At 35.5% G+C, this 15,784-nt stretch overlaps 1 protein-coding gene across 7 annotated transcripts in view; it reads left to right on the top strand.

The window, feature by feature from the left end:
• Positions 1-15,784, top strand: part of IMMP1L (inner mitochondrial membrane peptidase subunit 1) — an 82,484-nt gene that overhangs the window by 60,424 nt on the left and 6,276 nt on the right. For all 7 annotated transcript variants that reach the window (XM_042904484.1, XM_042904482.1, XM_042904479.1 and 4 more), the window contains one exon: positions 913-1,039. In XM_042904484.1, the coding sequence (XP_042760418.1) occupies positions 913-1,039 (127 nt within the window). The remainder of the gene's footprint in view (positions 1-912; positions 1,040-15,784) is intronic.

The raw sequence follows: 15,784 nt of genomic DNA, 5'->3' as shown, positions 1-15,784 counted from the left end.
TCCCTTTATTTTTATAGCTTTTACTGTTTTGATATGTGCACCTTTTATTATAACTAACATCAAATTATTTCCGCACCTGTGTACAAACAATAAGTAAATATATTAAATCCTTTCAAATATGTGGGTTAGTCAACAGAATTCACTTACTACTAATTTTTTGCAGAAAGAGAATTGTGTTCTGTTTGGTGGGGGTGTTAGCCTTATTTTGTCTCCTTCCTCCATTTTGTCTCCTTCCTCCATTTTGTCTCCTTCATTTCCACTTTTAAAGATCTTTCTTATTTTTCTAACACATATATATTGTTATTTCTTCCATGAATCATGCCTTTGATAAGTAATCATACCCATATTGGTTATATATGTTTGGTACTCCAATTTATTTTTTGTAGTATGTGTTTGGGCAGCTTTTAGCATTTTATTTGGTTGTATCTTCTGATATTATCCCTCAAAAATAAGTCTGACTATACTGTAAATTATCTGGGTTGTTTATATATATTGTAATTCCTCAGTTCTTTGAGCTCTAGGGAAATATTTCTGCTATTTCTATATTTTTATGTGCTCTAGAGTCAATACTACCGGCTGGCCAGTAAAATTAACGTAGTTAATTGGTGATACTTACGTGGAATTGCTTTTACATAGTTTTGGTTCTAAAAATTTGGATATGGAAGTAATATATAGTAGGTACAGTGTAAGAAGGTAATTCTTACGGAATTACCAGAAATTTTAAAATCTTCTAAGAGCTTCCACTACTCTTGTTGTATTCTGACCCATAAAACAATCACAAAGCTGGTAAATGTATGAGAGGGTCAGTATGTGAGAGGATAAACAGTGTTGGATTTAAGTTGTAAGGGTCCGTCCATGTGTTTATGCTTAATAAATAACACTGACCTTTCTTTGACTTTTTTTTCCCCTCAGAGGTGACATTGTGATTGCAAAAAGCCCAAGTGATCCAAAATCAAACATTTGTAAAAGAGTAATTGGTTTGGAAGGAGACAAAATCCTCACCAATAGTCCATCAGATTTCTTTAAAAGCCATAGTTATGTAAGTAACATTTTAATTATGTTATTCATTGATTAGCATTAACTGAACACACTGACAAAAGAAAATAACTTTTTTTTCATATTTTGAGTATAAGTTAAAATGCTGCATTAAGTAGAATTTAAATATGTTTGTATCAAGGGACGCCTGGGTGGCTCAGTTGGTTGAACATCTGACTTTGGCTCAGATCATGATCTCATGGTTCATGGGTTCAAGCCCTGCATTGGGCTCTCTGCTGTCAGCAAAGAGCCCCCTCCGGTTCCTCTGTACCCCTCTCTCTCTGTCCCTCCCCCACTTGCACTCTCTCTCAAAAATAAGCAAACATTTTAAAAAATATATGTATTAAGAACAACTTGGCCATTATATTTTATATATTTTAGTTCCCTTTAAAGCCCTACATAAATACCTCAATAATAATTGTTGCAGGCATGATAGACCAATGAATGTTAAAATATTGGGCAAAAGTTCGAGAAAAATAACTTATTTGCATAGTCTCAAAGTATCTCCTTCAAGACATTTATTACAAAGGGACAAATAGTAGCTCGTAGAGGTGAAACTGGAAGGCACCACTTAATTGAGTGATCAAGGTTAACTTCACCAATAAAAGGACATATCAACATAATGTAGTTCCTGAAGTGAAGCACTGAGAAGGGCGCATCACTTTTGTGATATTTTTGCAGAAGAAAGTGTAACCTCTGCCTAATCATGAGAAAGCATCAGACAAACCCTGAGTGTCATTCTGCAACATAACTGACTAATACTCTTAAAAAATGTCGGGGCGCCTGGGTGGCTCAGTCGGTTAAGCGTCCGACTTCAGCTCAGGTCACGATCTCACGGTCTGTGAGTTCGAGCCCCGCGTCGGGCTCTGGGCTGATGGCTCAGAGCCTGGAGCCTGCTTCTGATTCTGTGTCTCCCTCTCTCTCTGCCCCTCCCCCGTTCATGCTCTGTCTCTCTCTGTCTCAAAAATAAATAAACGTTAAAAATTAAAAAAAAAAAAAAAATGTCAAAGTCATGGGACACCTGGGTGGCTCAGTCGGTTAAGCATCCGACTTTGGCTCAGGTCATGATCTCATGGTTCGTGGGTTGAAGCCCGCATTGGGCTCTATGCTGACAGCTCAGAGCCTGGAGCCTGCTTCAGATTCTGTGTCTCCCTTTCTCTCTGCCCCTCCCCTGCTCATGCTCTGTCTCTCTCCATCAAAAATAAATAAATAGACGTTTAAAATATATATATATATAAATGTCAAAGTCATGAAAGACAAGAATTGTCATCGATTGGAGAAGACAAAGGAGAAATGCCAGCTAAATCGCATCTAGGATCCTGGCTTAGAAAATTTTTCCACTGACTTGTTAGTGGCAAATCTGGTAAAATCAAAGTCTGTAGTTTAGTCTTTTTAAATCTGATTTAAATTTTTAGAATAGAAATTGTATATGCCTTAGTCTAATCAACTTGGTTATCCAGTTAGAAAAAGAGAGCAAGAGCAGCAGAATGGAAGAGTGAGGAGCAGGTGTAATGATAGCTCCTCTCACCAATCACCCAGCTGCTGTGACAGAGCTTATGGCAGGGGAGGGTGGTCTTTTCTTTACTGAACATGTGCTTTTCTTACTTTAGTGTTATAACTTAATTTTTTACTTTCTTAAAAATACTCTGTGTCACCCTCAAATTATCGATGTAGTTGTTACAGGTGTTGACTAACTTTACTGTTAACTATCTTCATTCCCAATATAAAAAAATAATTAAGAGTTAAATTGTCTTGGTCATTGTGTATTTATTTTTAACTATAATAGCCTTTGATTGCCTTGTAAGTTTGATCAGTAGATTATTAAATCTATTATTTATGTACCACCCATAATGCACTATGATTCAGCAGTGCAAATGTTTTTGATGTTTATTACCATAATGCTAAACATAGTAGTGATTGTTAGCTGATAGTGATAATAATGTTGAAGATGATAGTGTATTATCAGATAACCTATTTTTTTCTATGACCTTCATCATGGACTTTGTATCCTTTTATACTTCATTTAAAAATGTCAGAATTTTGCATAATGTTTCATCTTCATGTGAGTGTTAACATTTCATAAACATTCTAGTCACCTTTAAGTTGTTTTAGCAACAAGCATATACTTGAGACCAGAAATAATTTTGCCAGTAGACAGAAGAACAAAACATATACATGATGGCATCTACTCTCTGTGTACTTAAACATCATACAATTGTTGGTGTTTTCTTCTTAAGAGTTATTAGAGGAAGAACATCAGGGGATTAGATCTTTGCTAAGTAATCTGAGCAAATAATCAGAGCACTGTAAGATGTAAATTTTTTGAATATTCTGTATAAGGAAATACATTCATCGAATTTTTATTGTCTATGAATCGGTAAATTAGAGGACGCTGCCATATTGTTCTAGGTATATTTTGTTCACTTTGGTTTGACATTTATAAGTGACAGACATAATTGTAGTACTATTAGCTAACACTTATTATGTATTTACTCTGTACCAGATACTGTTGAAACTCTTTACAAGGCTTAATTTATTTAATCAGCTAAACAGCAACCCAATAAGATAGGTAGTAGTAGTATTTGACAGATGAGAAAACTGGACAACAGGGAGGTTAAATAGATCGCCCAGTTTCAAATAGTGAGAGACAGTTGGAATTCAAACACATCCCCTGGCTGCATCGAAAATTGTACTCCTTACCATGCTACTACTACTTCTCCCAAAATATCTTCTACTGATTATTATTATACTCTTATCAAATTGTACTTCCCTTAAATGTATTTGTCTTCAATATTTTTTTTAAAAAAGAAAGGGGACTATTTTTGATCAGGGGCAATATTGGAATATTGGTCCTGAAAGAGAAGCCACTGATTTTTTTTTTAAATCTTTTTTTTTTTTTTTTTTTTAATGGTTATTTATTTTTGAGAGACAGAGTGCAAATGGGAGACACAGAATCCGAAGCAGGCTCCAGGCTCCGAGCGGTCAGCACAGAGCCCATCGCGGGGCTCGAACTCACAGACTGTTGAGATCATGACCGGAGCTGAAGCCGGATGCTTAACCAACTGAGCCACCCAGACGCCCCTGCCACTGATTTTTTTGAAGGCTTCCCTGCCTCCACCAGTTTTTCTAAGCTGGGCTTTTCAAGCAAGTAGAATTGTATAGTTATTACAGAACCACTTTAGCAAATGTGTTCCATTAATCAAGGTGATTTATAACAAAAATTCATCCAAGTTTGGAGCACTCTGAAGAGATATCCAAACCTTTGCAGGATCTCCCCCTCTAGAGTGTTCCTTTTTCAGCTATCTCTGTGGCACACTGGTGCTGTATATTATGAGATGGGTTTCTTTCCCTTACCTATGTAACCTCTTAGAAAAATCATTGTTGTTTATGATGAAGACATTGCTATTCAGATCTTGATTGAGTTGCTTGGTAAAGATGATGAATATTAAATATGTTGTGAATTCCAGGCAAAAAAAAAAAAAAAATTCTCCTAAGTAGGTGCTTCAGAAAGCAAAACACCAAAATTGTCATTTGGAACCTACAACTTAGAGTTTAGCATATGAAAGAAATAGCATTGTTCGTAAGTTGGCAAAAACGAATATAAACAGATCATTGGTTAAGTGATGTGGAACCATTTTATTCATTCCAGAGTTCTAAAAGTCCATGTGGCAGCAACACTTACAAACCATGATTTATTTTTTGCATTAAGCTTTTGGAAACTGAGCAGTCCCTATCAGGTACTGTTGGAGTGGGTTTTGCTCATTTCAGTGGTGTTGAGGCCAAAAATGCTTTTCTTGGGTTATGGGCTGAGCATTGGCTACTAGGATATGAGCTTAATTTGTGACTTTGAAAAGAAACATATTATACTCAGCTCAAACATCTTGAATAACTTGCCTTTCCATACTACAGGAATTCCTGAGTTTGAAGTTAAAAGCCACTAATTTGCCAAAAATAATTTAGTTGGAAGTAGAAGCATTTAGCAAATGCTGCTACTATTGGGGTGTAAGACAAATTCATATCTTGTTTTCTTGGAATAACTTCAGACTGCTTTCTGCTTTTACCTTTCCCATTTTCTTGCCTCCCTACACCATCACTGATTATTCTCTACACAGACTCTGAAATGATCCTTTTTAATAATGGTGCTTGTTAAGTGTAATAATGTTAGTCTTTTCCTCAAAGACCCAAGTGACCTCACATTTCACTCATAAGAAAAGTCTAGGCCTTACAATATCCTGGAGACCCTGTAAGATCATTCTTCCTGCTGCCTGTACTTGTGGTTAAAGGTCTAATTAGAATACAGGCACTCTCATTTGTCTACATATTGTCTGTGGCTGCTTTCACTGCAAGAGCAGAGTTGAGTAGTTGTAACAGAGACGATATGGCCTGCAAAGCTTAGGCTGTTTACTATCTGCCCTTTACAGAAGAAGTTTGCTGACTCTTGCTTTAGAATATAAGGTTTTTCATGGCAAAGATTTGTTTTGACCACAGCTGATTTCCTAGCACATGAACTTTGATAGAACATCTGGTAGGTACTTTAAAAATACTTGAAGGGTGGACAAACGTGTATATGTTTAGGGTCCAACCATGTTTTCTTCTAATTTCTGTTCTACTCCTCAATTTCCTTTAGTTTCTGCTGCAAACTTGCTCCTAAGTGCATGTTGTTACTATTTTTCAGGTAAGGTAGGTGTTCCTGTAGCTCAGTAAACCATATAATACTGAGAAACTGGCAATCTGTGGTTATTGTAGTCTTCATAGATGTTTTGAAAGCTAAGCTAGTTCCACAGGCTACCTGACCACCTTCCATGATTCCAGATGAAAGTTGTAGAAAATATTAGGATGTCCTTGTTACTTTGTAGCAGGACAGCAGAGTGCCGATTAAATGTTTCTTTCCCCAAGTGACTTACTTTTGGAATCAGTGACATTTTTCAGCCCTTTTATTAAGCAAACTAAAAATTCACCTGGCTCTGAATTGACTTATTGGTGTGGAATACTCTGAATGTGGTCTAGACTAAGTCTTCTAAAGGAATGGTAGATGAGGTACCCTGGACCTTCTAAGGAAAGGTTTGTTGCCCCAGAAATGCTGTGGTAGTTTCATTAGGTAAAAACTAAATTGCCCTAGCAACGTGCAGTGCCTGCTAATTAGGCCGTATGGTCACGACAGTTTTCTACATTTCAGTAGAAAAAGCACACATTTCGTGTGCTTTTTGCACGTATTAACTACTATATAAGTATTCTGTTCTTTTGATCCTTTTACTGGTTGGCAGATTAACGATGGGTGAAGTTGTTACCTGTAATTGGTAAATTGTTGCTTTAAGTGTAAACTTCTGCTTTGCATTGGCTGTTCACTATATTATGAATCATTTTTAAATCTTTCATGTAATTAAAACTTTATAGTTTCTCAACCATAGCAGCCACTGTATTAAATGGACATATTAATAGATCTGTGATTATGGGGATTTCAGTATATTCCTGTAATTAGAGCATCACAATCTTTTATTTTTGTTAAAGCAAACATATCTATACTTATTAGAAAAATTATGTTTTAATCTATTATTAACCTATCAAAATATAAGGCTATTTAAAACTTTTTCGTTCTTGCTACCACAGATCCCAGTGTTATACACAAAAGGTGAAATGTTCACCAAACAGTAGTCTGTTAGGTGACTAAGGAATGTAGTATTTCTTGCCTTTAAAAAAAATTATGTATATGTTAATAACAACATCATTATTGTTATTGAGAGAGATGTAAGCAATAGAAAACAATTTTATATTTCAGAAAGAACTGATTAAATGTTCTCAGGATATATTGGTGGGATACTGTTTTTAAAAGGAGAAGTTGTAAATGGGGTAATATGCCAGTGATAAAGCTGTTTTACAGTGTATTGGAAAATATTTCTGAAAAACTGATCAGCAAACTGAAAAACTCACTATTTGGACAGTGTTAGAAAATGGTCACTGTATAAAGTTAACACTAATAGCCCCTTACTGTGTACTGTGTATTTAGGTCATAGTTCAAATCCTTGAATATCTTAATGCTGTTTTTCTGTTTGTTTAAATGTCATTTACTTTAGCTAAAAGTCACAACCATATGGTCTTCTATTACCACTTGTATTATAAACACAAAAAGTACTTATGTGGAGGGAAAGGAATCATCAGATTGAAAGGGCTTGTTTATTATAAGCTGCTGATACACTAAATCCTTATGTCATTTAACTAGAAGAACTACCTAATAATGTCACTTATTACAACTAGGATATCTAAGCAAGAGACTTGCTTTTTGCAGACTATAGTGATAAAAACCTGTGCTACACATCCATTTCTCAGCAACGGGTCCCGGGATAATCAATCGTGGCATACTGCTAATGCCTTGATTGCAGCTGATGTGGAGGAAATATGTTTACTCTTTTGCTAAAGTGAAGTTCACTGCGGAGATGACGTGACTTTTTCATCCTATAGCTAACACAATTCTGAAGATAAATTTGACTTATTGTTTACAATTCTGAGGTGTTTTTCTTCTGATATTAACATTAAATAACCATCTTTGAGGCCTCCACAACTTAAGCATTTTCTGATGGGTTCTCTGGACATTTTCAGAATAATTTAATCTTATTTTAACAGTAAGATGTAGTTTATAGAATTTTATTTTGTAGAAATGTATTTTATCTTATATATGTTTGAATATATATTCATATACATATGAAGATCAGCATTTGTGCTGAAAGAGTAACAAGTCGTCTTGAGACTGTGTTTTGCTCACCTAAATATATTTTAACCACTCAGAGTTGGAAAATCAGTTCCATTGATGTGAATCGAGGGAGGCAGTTATGCAATTCAGTAAAATGGAAATATTTATGTATGTTTATCTGAAAGTTATATGAGACCTTTCTACTTTAAGGTTGCCTAAAAGGAATTGGGAGAAGGAAATTAAGAAGACTGAAATTGTAATGCTGCTGTTCAGCATCAGCACCTGAAGCAGACTGTATCTCTAATGGTAGAGAGTATATTCCGAGTGTCATGTGGCCTCCTAATCTGATACAGTGCTCAGCTGGAAAGCTGCTGTTGACGAGGTGGAATATGTTGAAATGTCTTTTGAAATAAGCGTCTAAATGAAGTTCTTATGTTCCCACTTTAGGTAATTAAAATTCTGTGGGTTTCAGTGACTCACTTAATGTTAGTCCATAAAAGCATTCTCACTCTACTAAAGTATCATCTGCCTAAAATTATTATTGGAAAAGAGGAATAACATGTAAAAGTAGGTATGCATGTTATAAGACAGTTGAAAATTGTAAGTTAAACTGTTGGCATTATAAGCCATTGTACTGCTAACCTACATATATGAATGCTTTCCTCTTGCATTAGAATTTTCCTAACTGTTGGAAGATAGCGTAGGAATCATTTAGTTTGACACAGCTAGTGCCTGCATCCCCACTAAACACACCTGAAGTGCCAACAGAGAGATTTGTCTCCTTAACAGTTAAAACTGTAGGGTGAGCAATTTAAAATTGTAAGCTGCAACTTAAGATTCTGATCTACTTCCTGTACACTGTGTGTATGAATCTCTAAATCAGGAAGGATTAGAGAGTCTTTTTGTCATCTGAAGAAACATGAATTTGACCTGACTTACCTATGAAAAGAAAGTCAAAGCAGGTGTAGGGTCATGGACCAATATGGATTTCTAACCCTAAATGCAAATGTAGTACCTAACCGCAAACCAATCCCAGCATTTAGGCATCTTCTTTAATGAGGCTGTGCTCCAGAGCAGCTAGAAGCACTGGCCTTGGGAGTTGGGGAGGTGGGTTGGTAGAGAAGACGTAAGTGGTCCTCAGCAAGCCATAGTGGCAGGCAAAATTTGCCAGACATTAACTTTGCAAATTTCCTTTTACTTTTGTTTATTTATGTATTTATTAATTCCATAACTAAGTGCTATTGAGCACTTACTTGAGGGCCAGAACTATGTTAAAGTAGATTAAGTCTCTGCCTTCAGTGCTGTGCAATAGACCTTTCTGCAAAGTGGGAATATTCTAGATCTGCACTGTCCAGTAGCCACTAGGCACATGTGACTGCTGAGCACAGGACACATAGCTAGTGTGTCTGAGGAACTGAATGTGAATTTTATATAATTTGTAAAATTAAAAGGCCACATGTGTTACTAGCAGATACCAAAATGGACAGTATAGCTCTAGAAGCTTATAGCCAGATTGGAAGAGCAGACAAGGAATTACAATGTGATGAAATAGAATTATATACAGGGTGCTATGATAAGGCACAAGACGATATTTATTTAGACTGGGATCGATAGGATTTTTCCAGACAGGCAGGGGAGTAATCCGTAGGAGTTGACCAAAGCAAGCAGCATATTCATAAGGTCTAGAAGGGAGAATATATCATTGTGCTTTGGGCATCTGCCAAAAAGTAAGTTCTCCTGTCTGGGACATATAGTGGGGAGGGGTGGGTAGTGAAAAGAAATGAAAAGGTAAACAGCACTCAGTTCCTTGTGTCTCAAACAGGGAAATAACATGAACAGATAGTTTTTTTTAAAATCACCCTTAAAATCAAAACTTTAAAGTTTACTTCTTGTGTAAAAAAACCCAATATTATTAAATTCTTGGAAAAAATAAAAAGTCACTCCGATATTAGTATAGATTAATAGAGGAAAGTTTGGAGTAGGAAAGACTGGAGGCTGAGAGACCAGTTAATAGGCTGTAAGACATAATTAAGATAATAACATTAAGAATGGAAAGCAGTACAAAGTTTGGAGAAAGAGTAAGGAAATATCTAGACTGAATTGGATGCTGGAAGAAATGGAACTGAAGGGCTTAAAATGGAGCCAGATTTCTGGTTTTAGCAATGAGGGTAGATGGTACATTAGGAGATTCTGGGGGGACATGTTAATTTGGGAAATGGAGAGAACATATAGCCTGTCTAATAAGCCTAAGAGAGACTTTATTTTAAATGAATACAGTGGCAGCTAAATTATTATAAGTGGGGGAAAAAACCCAAGTGCTTTCCTAGAATGACATTTGGGTATTATACAATTCCCTCCTGAATGTCCACAGTGTATTCTCATGATCTCTTAGTTAAAACAATGTTTTGGTGCTCTCAGCCCTCAGAGATAAATCTTACTTTTTAAAGATCTCCAGCTATTCTCCTCTTTGTACCTTACTACATCGTTACAAAAAATGTCATCTGTCGTCCACTAGTCTAACTTGGAATTTTGTATTCACAAAGCTAGGTTTCATTTTAAATACCTTCCAAGGTATGGTGCATTAGAGTTGTGGTTTTGATGAATAAAACACAAATGGAAGAATTATCTATCTGTCAAGAAAAACATGTAACATAATGCCTTTTGTGTGTTTTTTTAAGGCATTGGTAACATCAAATACAACAAGATCTACATATTTCATTGTAATTATTTCTTCTTTGGAGTATGGACTCTTTTCTACCCCAGATTTTCTATTTCTTATACCATTTCAGCTGTTGAATCAGATTTCTTAGCCAGTCTCTATATGAAGTACTTATGTATGGGAGCCATAGAAAATGGAAAAAAGCTCTATTCATTCATCTATAGGAGTAAATCCATATAGGGATGAGTTTTGACTTTGGGAAGAATTATTTGAAGTCCCAGGAATAAAAATTTTGGTGGAAACATAATAGTACATGCTTTGCACAGTATGTATATATCTGATTTGCCAACTCTTTAGACTTTTCTCAGAGAATGAGAAAATTCATTATTTACATACTTACCACTCCATTCTACTACTCTCTGAAATACCCTGTGTTTCATTAAGTTAGGCTCATCTTTTGGAATATGAGAACCAGAGTGTACAGTAGGGTGTATTAAAATGAAGCTACAGAGATAGTCTTGAAATGAGAATTGAGATGCTTCTTTTAAGTACTAATCCAAAAGCAAAACAGGTAACATTATTTTACAAATAGAACAAAAAAGAAGAGCAAACTAATCTATTGTCCTAGAAAAACAATACTATAGGATTGGGACATTAATACTAGATGGCTAGGATGGCAAGGCATATTTGTTGTCTGATCTCAGAAGCTAAGCAGGGTCAGGCCGGGTTAGTACTTGGATGGAAAGGGCATGTTTGTTGGCTTTAGTCCCAACACCTTCCCCCACTGTGTACCTTCTGATTGGTTGGTATACAGTTGCAAAGAAGTGAAAGCTTCACAAGGAAGAGCCTAAGCATTTGGTATTTAATAAACATTGCTTAAGATGCCTGTTGAAAACATAAAAATGGTAGTCTTAACTACATTTGGGAGATTTGATCTTAAAAACTGAATTTCACTTTGCAGAGAACTGGGTAAACTGTTTAGGAAACTAGGAACAAAGAAAGCCCATCAGACACCATTCATACCAGCAGGTGGGGCAGCTGATAAACACAGTAGCTAATAATTAGTGAGTGCTAACTGGGTGCCAGGAGCCTTATGTATTGTTTCATTTGGTTCTCCAAAGTATTTCTGTAAGGTATTTATTAGTCTCAGTTATATAGAAGAGTTTTAAATAACCTGCCTAAGGTACTTAACCTAGTAAGTGGCAGAGCTACATTTTGAACTCAGGACTCTTGTTCTGTAGACTGTATCTTTTAACCACTGTGCTGAGACAGCCCATCAGAAATTCCTCTTCAGGCTGGATGGAGATATTAAGTACTTGCGGAGCTTAGCTTGCAATAGCTATGAGAATGAGCAAGTCAAGTCTTAGATTAAGCTCTAAACCTATTCAGCAAGCAGATTCTCAATAAGCATCCCCCATCATTACTCCAACCTGGAGCTATAGCCTATTGGAACTTCTGTGAAATTCCTCTTTGGCGATAATTGGCTGATGAACCCAACGTGGCACATTTTTAAGTAGGGAAGAACAATAACAGTCCCCATGAATGATGCAGATAGAAGAGTAATAAGTGAGCATTTAAATGGGGAGAAAAAGAAGCAGAACTGCCCGGAAATAGTTCCCACTGAAATAATCAGTGTGTTAACTGTTTCATGCCTGGTCCTTACAAATGTTAATCCCTTTGTCAGGCATCTAGCATTTGGGAGTACCACCATCAGGACTCCAGGTAGACAAACGTGGGCAAGAAGTTGTACCAAGGAGAATGTCCATGAAAATAGAATGTTTGTGAAACTGTTTCTGAGTTTGGCTTTCAGAGACACTCATAACTGGCAGTTGAGACTCCCATTTTTTGAAATTAAAATTAATCATGTTTTCTCTGCCTTGTGTTATCAAAAGCTCTTCTACTTGATGGCCTCCTAGAGGATTCAGTGCTTCACTTTCTGACATACATATCTTTGTTTATAGCTTTTGTTGGTGTTATAGGGAGCATAAACTCCAATAATTATTGATGATGTTTCTAATTTTGCTTTTGCATGAATCACGCTAATACTGGGTTTTATGAAGTTCTTTTAGAACTATATAATTACTTCATTTCCCAATATTCTCCCTAGTAGCTTGTATGCACAGCATCTTACCATGGCTATGTTTTGGTTATAGAAGTCATGATTAAGCAGAATATGCATTAGCCACATAATGGTATATAGTAATTTGACTTGATCCTGCTTAACTGGAAGATAGTAACATAAAAAACAATTTTTTGGCATTAATTGTTAGAGTGAAATGACATGTGACATGAAATGTACATTCATCATATGGGCTTTTTTCCAGGGTAGGGAAATTATACATTTTTATATTTCACATTTATCATTCCAGGGGACCCAAAACAAAATCTTGAAAATATATGTGGAAAATTACATACTCTTAAGATTAAAGTGTTAACTGATGTATTACCCCATTTACTTTTGCCAAAAAGAAATAAGGCTTTATCTGACTGCTTTCATAAAATGTGTGTACCTCTCCTTTTCCTTTATAATTCAGGAAAAGGAAAAAATGATGTCAAAAAAGGATTCCTAAAACTTTGTCCCTTTCCTTGCCTTTATGATTTTTGTTTGTTTCTTTAATAACTACTGTTTTCCTTTTCATTTATAGTCATTTTAGAAAGCTTACTGAGGTTTGAGTAGTAGCAGGCCAGTGCACACCCTACCTTTGTTGCCTGTAGATTATAAAATATCCCGCCAAAAAGGGTTAATTAACAATGAATCTATTATTAGGGTTTTCTGTTTCTTGAAACTTTTGAAAGGCCAGACATACAAAAATATTCTTCAGTTGGAACTTTTTCTTAATTAGATATTTTTTGCTGAAATAAATGAGTTTGATTGCTATTTAGTAAATGTGTTATTTGATATTGTGGACTCTTGCATCAGATTTCACTTGAATCCAGAAAAGTAACACCTGTGGGTTGGTTCACAAAGCCTCTTTTGTTAAATGGACACCCGCGGGCCATGAGGCAATTACATTTGTTGCTTGTACTATAAAGGAGGCACTTAACTAGACCTCAGTAAGTATAGCTAAGAACTAGAGGCTTGATTCTTTTGTCCAGCCCTGAGATTAGGTTTTATCATACATCAGGAAGTAAACCTCTGACGTAGAAAGGAAAAACAAGAATGTTCTAAGGGTTCTTTCAATGCTTTAAAAGTTAGCCCTGGGAAAATTCAGATTAGAGCCCAAGTAAAAATTTCTATGTGGTATTCATTGTAAACATGTTCATATATTCTTACTCAGCTTCACAAATTCATTCAAGTTGGTATGGCAGATTTACAAAGCTATGAACAGGAAAAGTAATTAACCACTTACAGTTTTGGTTATGAGAAGTAACGAACAAAGGCATGGATGGAATTAGGGATTTCCATTTTTGGTAATTTGCAAACATTTATTATAAATGAGTTTATTGGCATCCTTACTACTTTAGTTGCAAAGTTATAATAGCTCTTTTTAAAATACATTTTAAACTACCATTTTATCTATTAATATTTTATTATAATATTGCTATAGGATTTTTTTCTCTTAACTGGTTTGAATATCCAATTTAGTGATAAACAGTAGGTTATCCCACAGATAATAACTGTGTTTTGGGTTAGAAAATTTTTGTTCTGTTTCTTGCCTCAGTCTATACCAGAAAGGTCAAGTTTTAAGTTTTGGACCCATACCAAAAATGTGTTGTACTTTATGTTTATTTAAATAAATGAGTTCTTAGCTAGGCTAATATTTTAGTTATCCAGAGATCTGGTAACAGTAGTGCGAATTGCAGTCATTTATTTGTACTATAGAAAGAAACAGAACCTTCTATATAGATTGGAAGTTCAGTCCCTCTACACTATCAAAGGCAAAAAAAAATAATAAATAATTGAACAAAGCTCATCCTAACCTGCATTGTGATGGACAGTGTTCTCTTTTCAAAAAGTACAAGTATCACTGAAGGGACGAGGCATATTAAGATACATATATGTGTGTGTGTATATATGTATATGCACACAGACGGCCCCTGATTTATTATGGTTTGACTTAAGTTTTATTTTTACTTTATTGTGCTACAAAAGCGATACATATTCAGTAGAAACTGAACTTCAAATTTTGAATTTCGATATTTTCCTGGGCTGATGTGCAGTAGGATACTGTCATGGTGCTGGGAAGCAGCAGGTGACCCACAGCTTCCAGTCAGCCTCACAAATCAAGAGGGTAAAGTGACCATTTGCAACCAACCATCCTGTACCATACAGCCATTCTGTTTTTCACTTTCAGTGCAGCATTCAATAAATTACTTGAGATATGTCACCCTTGATTATAAAATAGGCTTGTGTTAGGTGATTTTTGCTCAAGTGTAGGCTAATATGTGTTGTGTGTTTAAACTAGGGTAGGCTAAGCTATGGCATCCAGTAGGTTAGGTGTATTAAATGCCTTTTCGACTTAGAATACAGGTGATCCTTGAACAGACAACATGGGTTTGAACTGCATGGGTCCATGTACACGTAGATTTTTTTATACTATGGTACTATAAATGTATTTCTCATCCTTAGTTTTCTGAACATTTTCTTTTCTCTACCTTATTTTATTGTAAGAACACAATGTATAATACATATATAAAATATGTGTTAATCGACTGTTTATGTCATCAGGGCTTCCCGTCAACAACAAAACTATTAGTAGTTAAGTTTTGGGGGAGGTCAAAGGGAATACATGAATTTTCGACTAGTGGGAGGGGGGTCGGCACCCCAGTCCCTATTGTTCAAGGGTCAACTGTATTTTCAACTTATGATGGGTTTTTTTGGACATAACTTCATGGTAAGTTGAGGAAGATTTATATACATCTTTTTAATTAAGCAATATATACTGCTCATAAACATGTAAATTTTGAAATATGTAAGTTTTGTGGGGTTCTTTAAACATTTATACATATTGCCTTGCAACTTTTTTCACTGTCTTCATGTAAATCTATTTTTTTTTTTAACCAGCTGTCTATTATATAAATAAGTCATATTTTACTTAACCTCTACCTACTGAGGAACATTTCTACTTTTGCCAATTTTGAGATACAAGCAATACCATGTTGAGCTTCCTTATTTGTACATGCTGAGTTTGGCAAATCTTTTCTAGAGATTTTGAAGGGAAAGGGTAAAATAGAAACATACAGGGGATGCAACTGAAAGGGATGCAAGGTGGAGAGAGATGCCACTTTACTTACATGAGAACTTTTAGTTCTTACCAAAAGTATTCTCTTCATATTACTATGAAGTATGCTAAGAAAAATTATACAGACTTTTAAAATTAGGTAATTTGAACGTTTGTTTCTGGCAATGATGAAGTGATCCTGAATTTGCTCTCCTGTCATATATAACTAGAAAATCGGACAAA

The sequence above is a fragment of the Panthera leo genome, chromosome D1, assembly GCF_018350215.1.
Source record: "Panthera leo isolate Ple1 chromosome D1, P.leo_Ple1_pat1.1, whole genome shotgun sequence".
In the NCBI taxonomy this organism is placed as follows: Eukaryota; Metazoa; Chordata; class Mammalia; order Carnivora; family Felidae; genus Panthera; species Panthera leo.
This window is presented reverse-complemented; position numbering and strand designations above follow the sequence as displayed.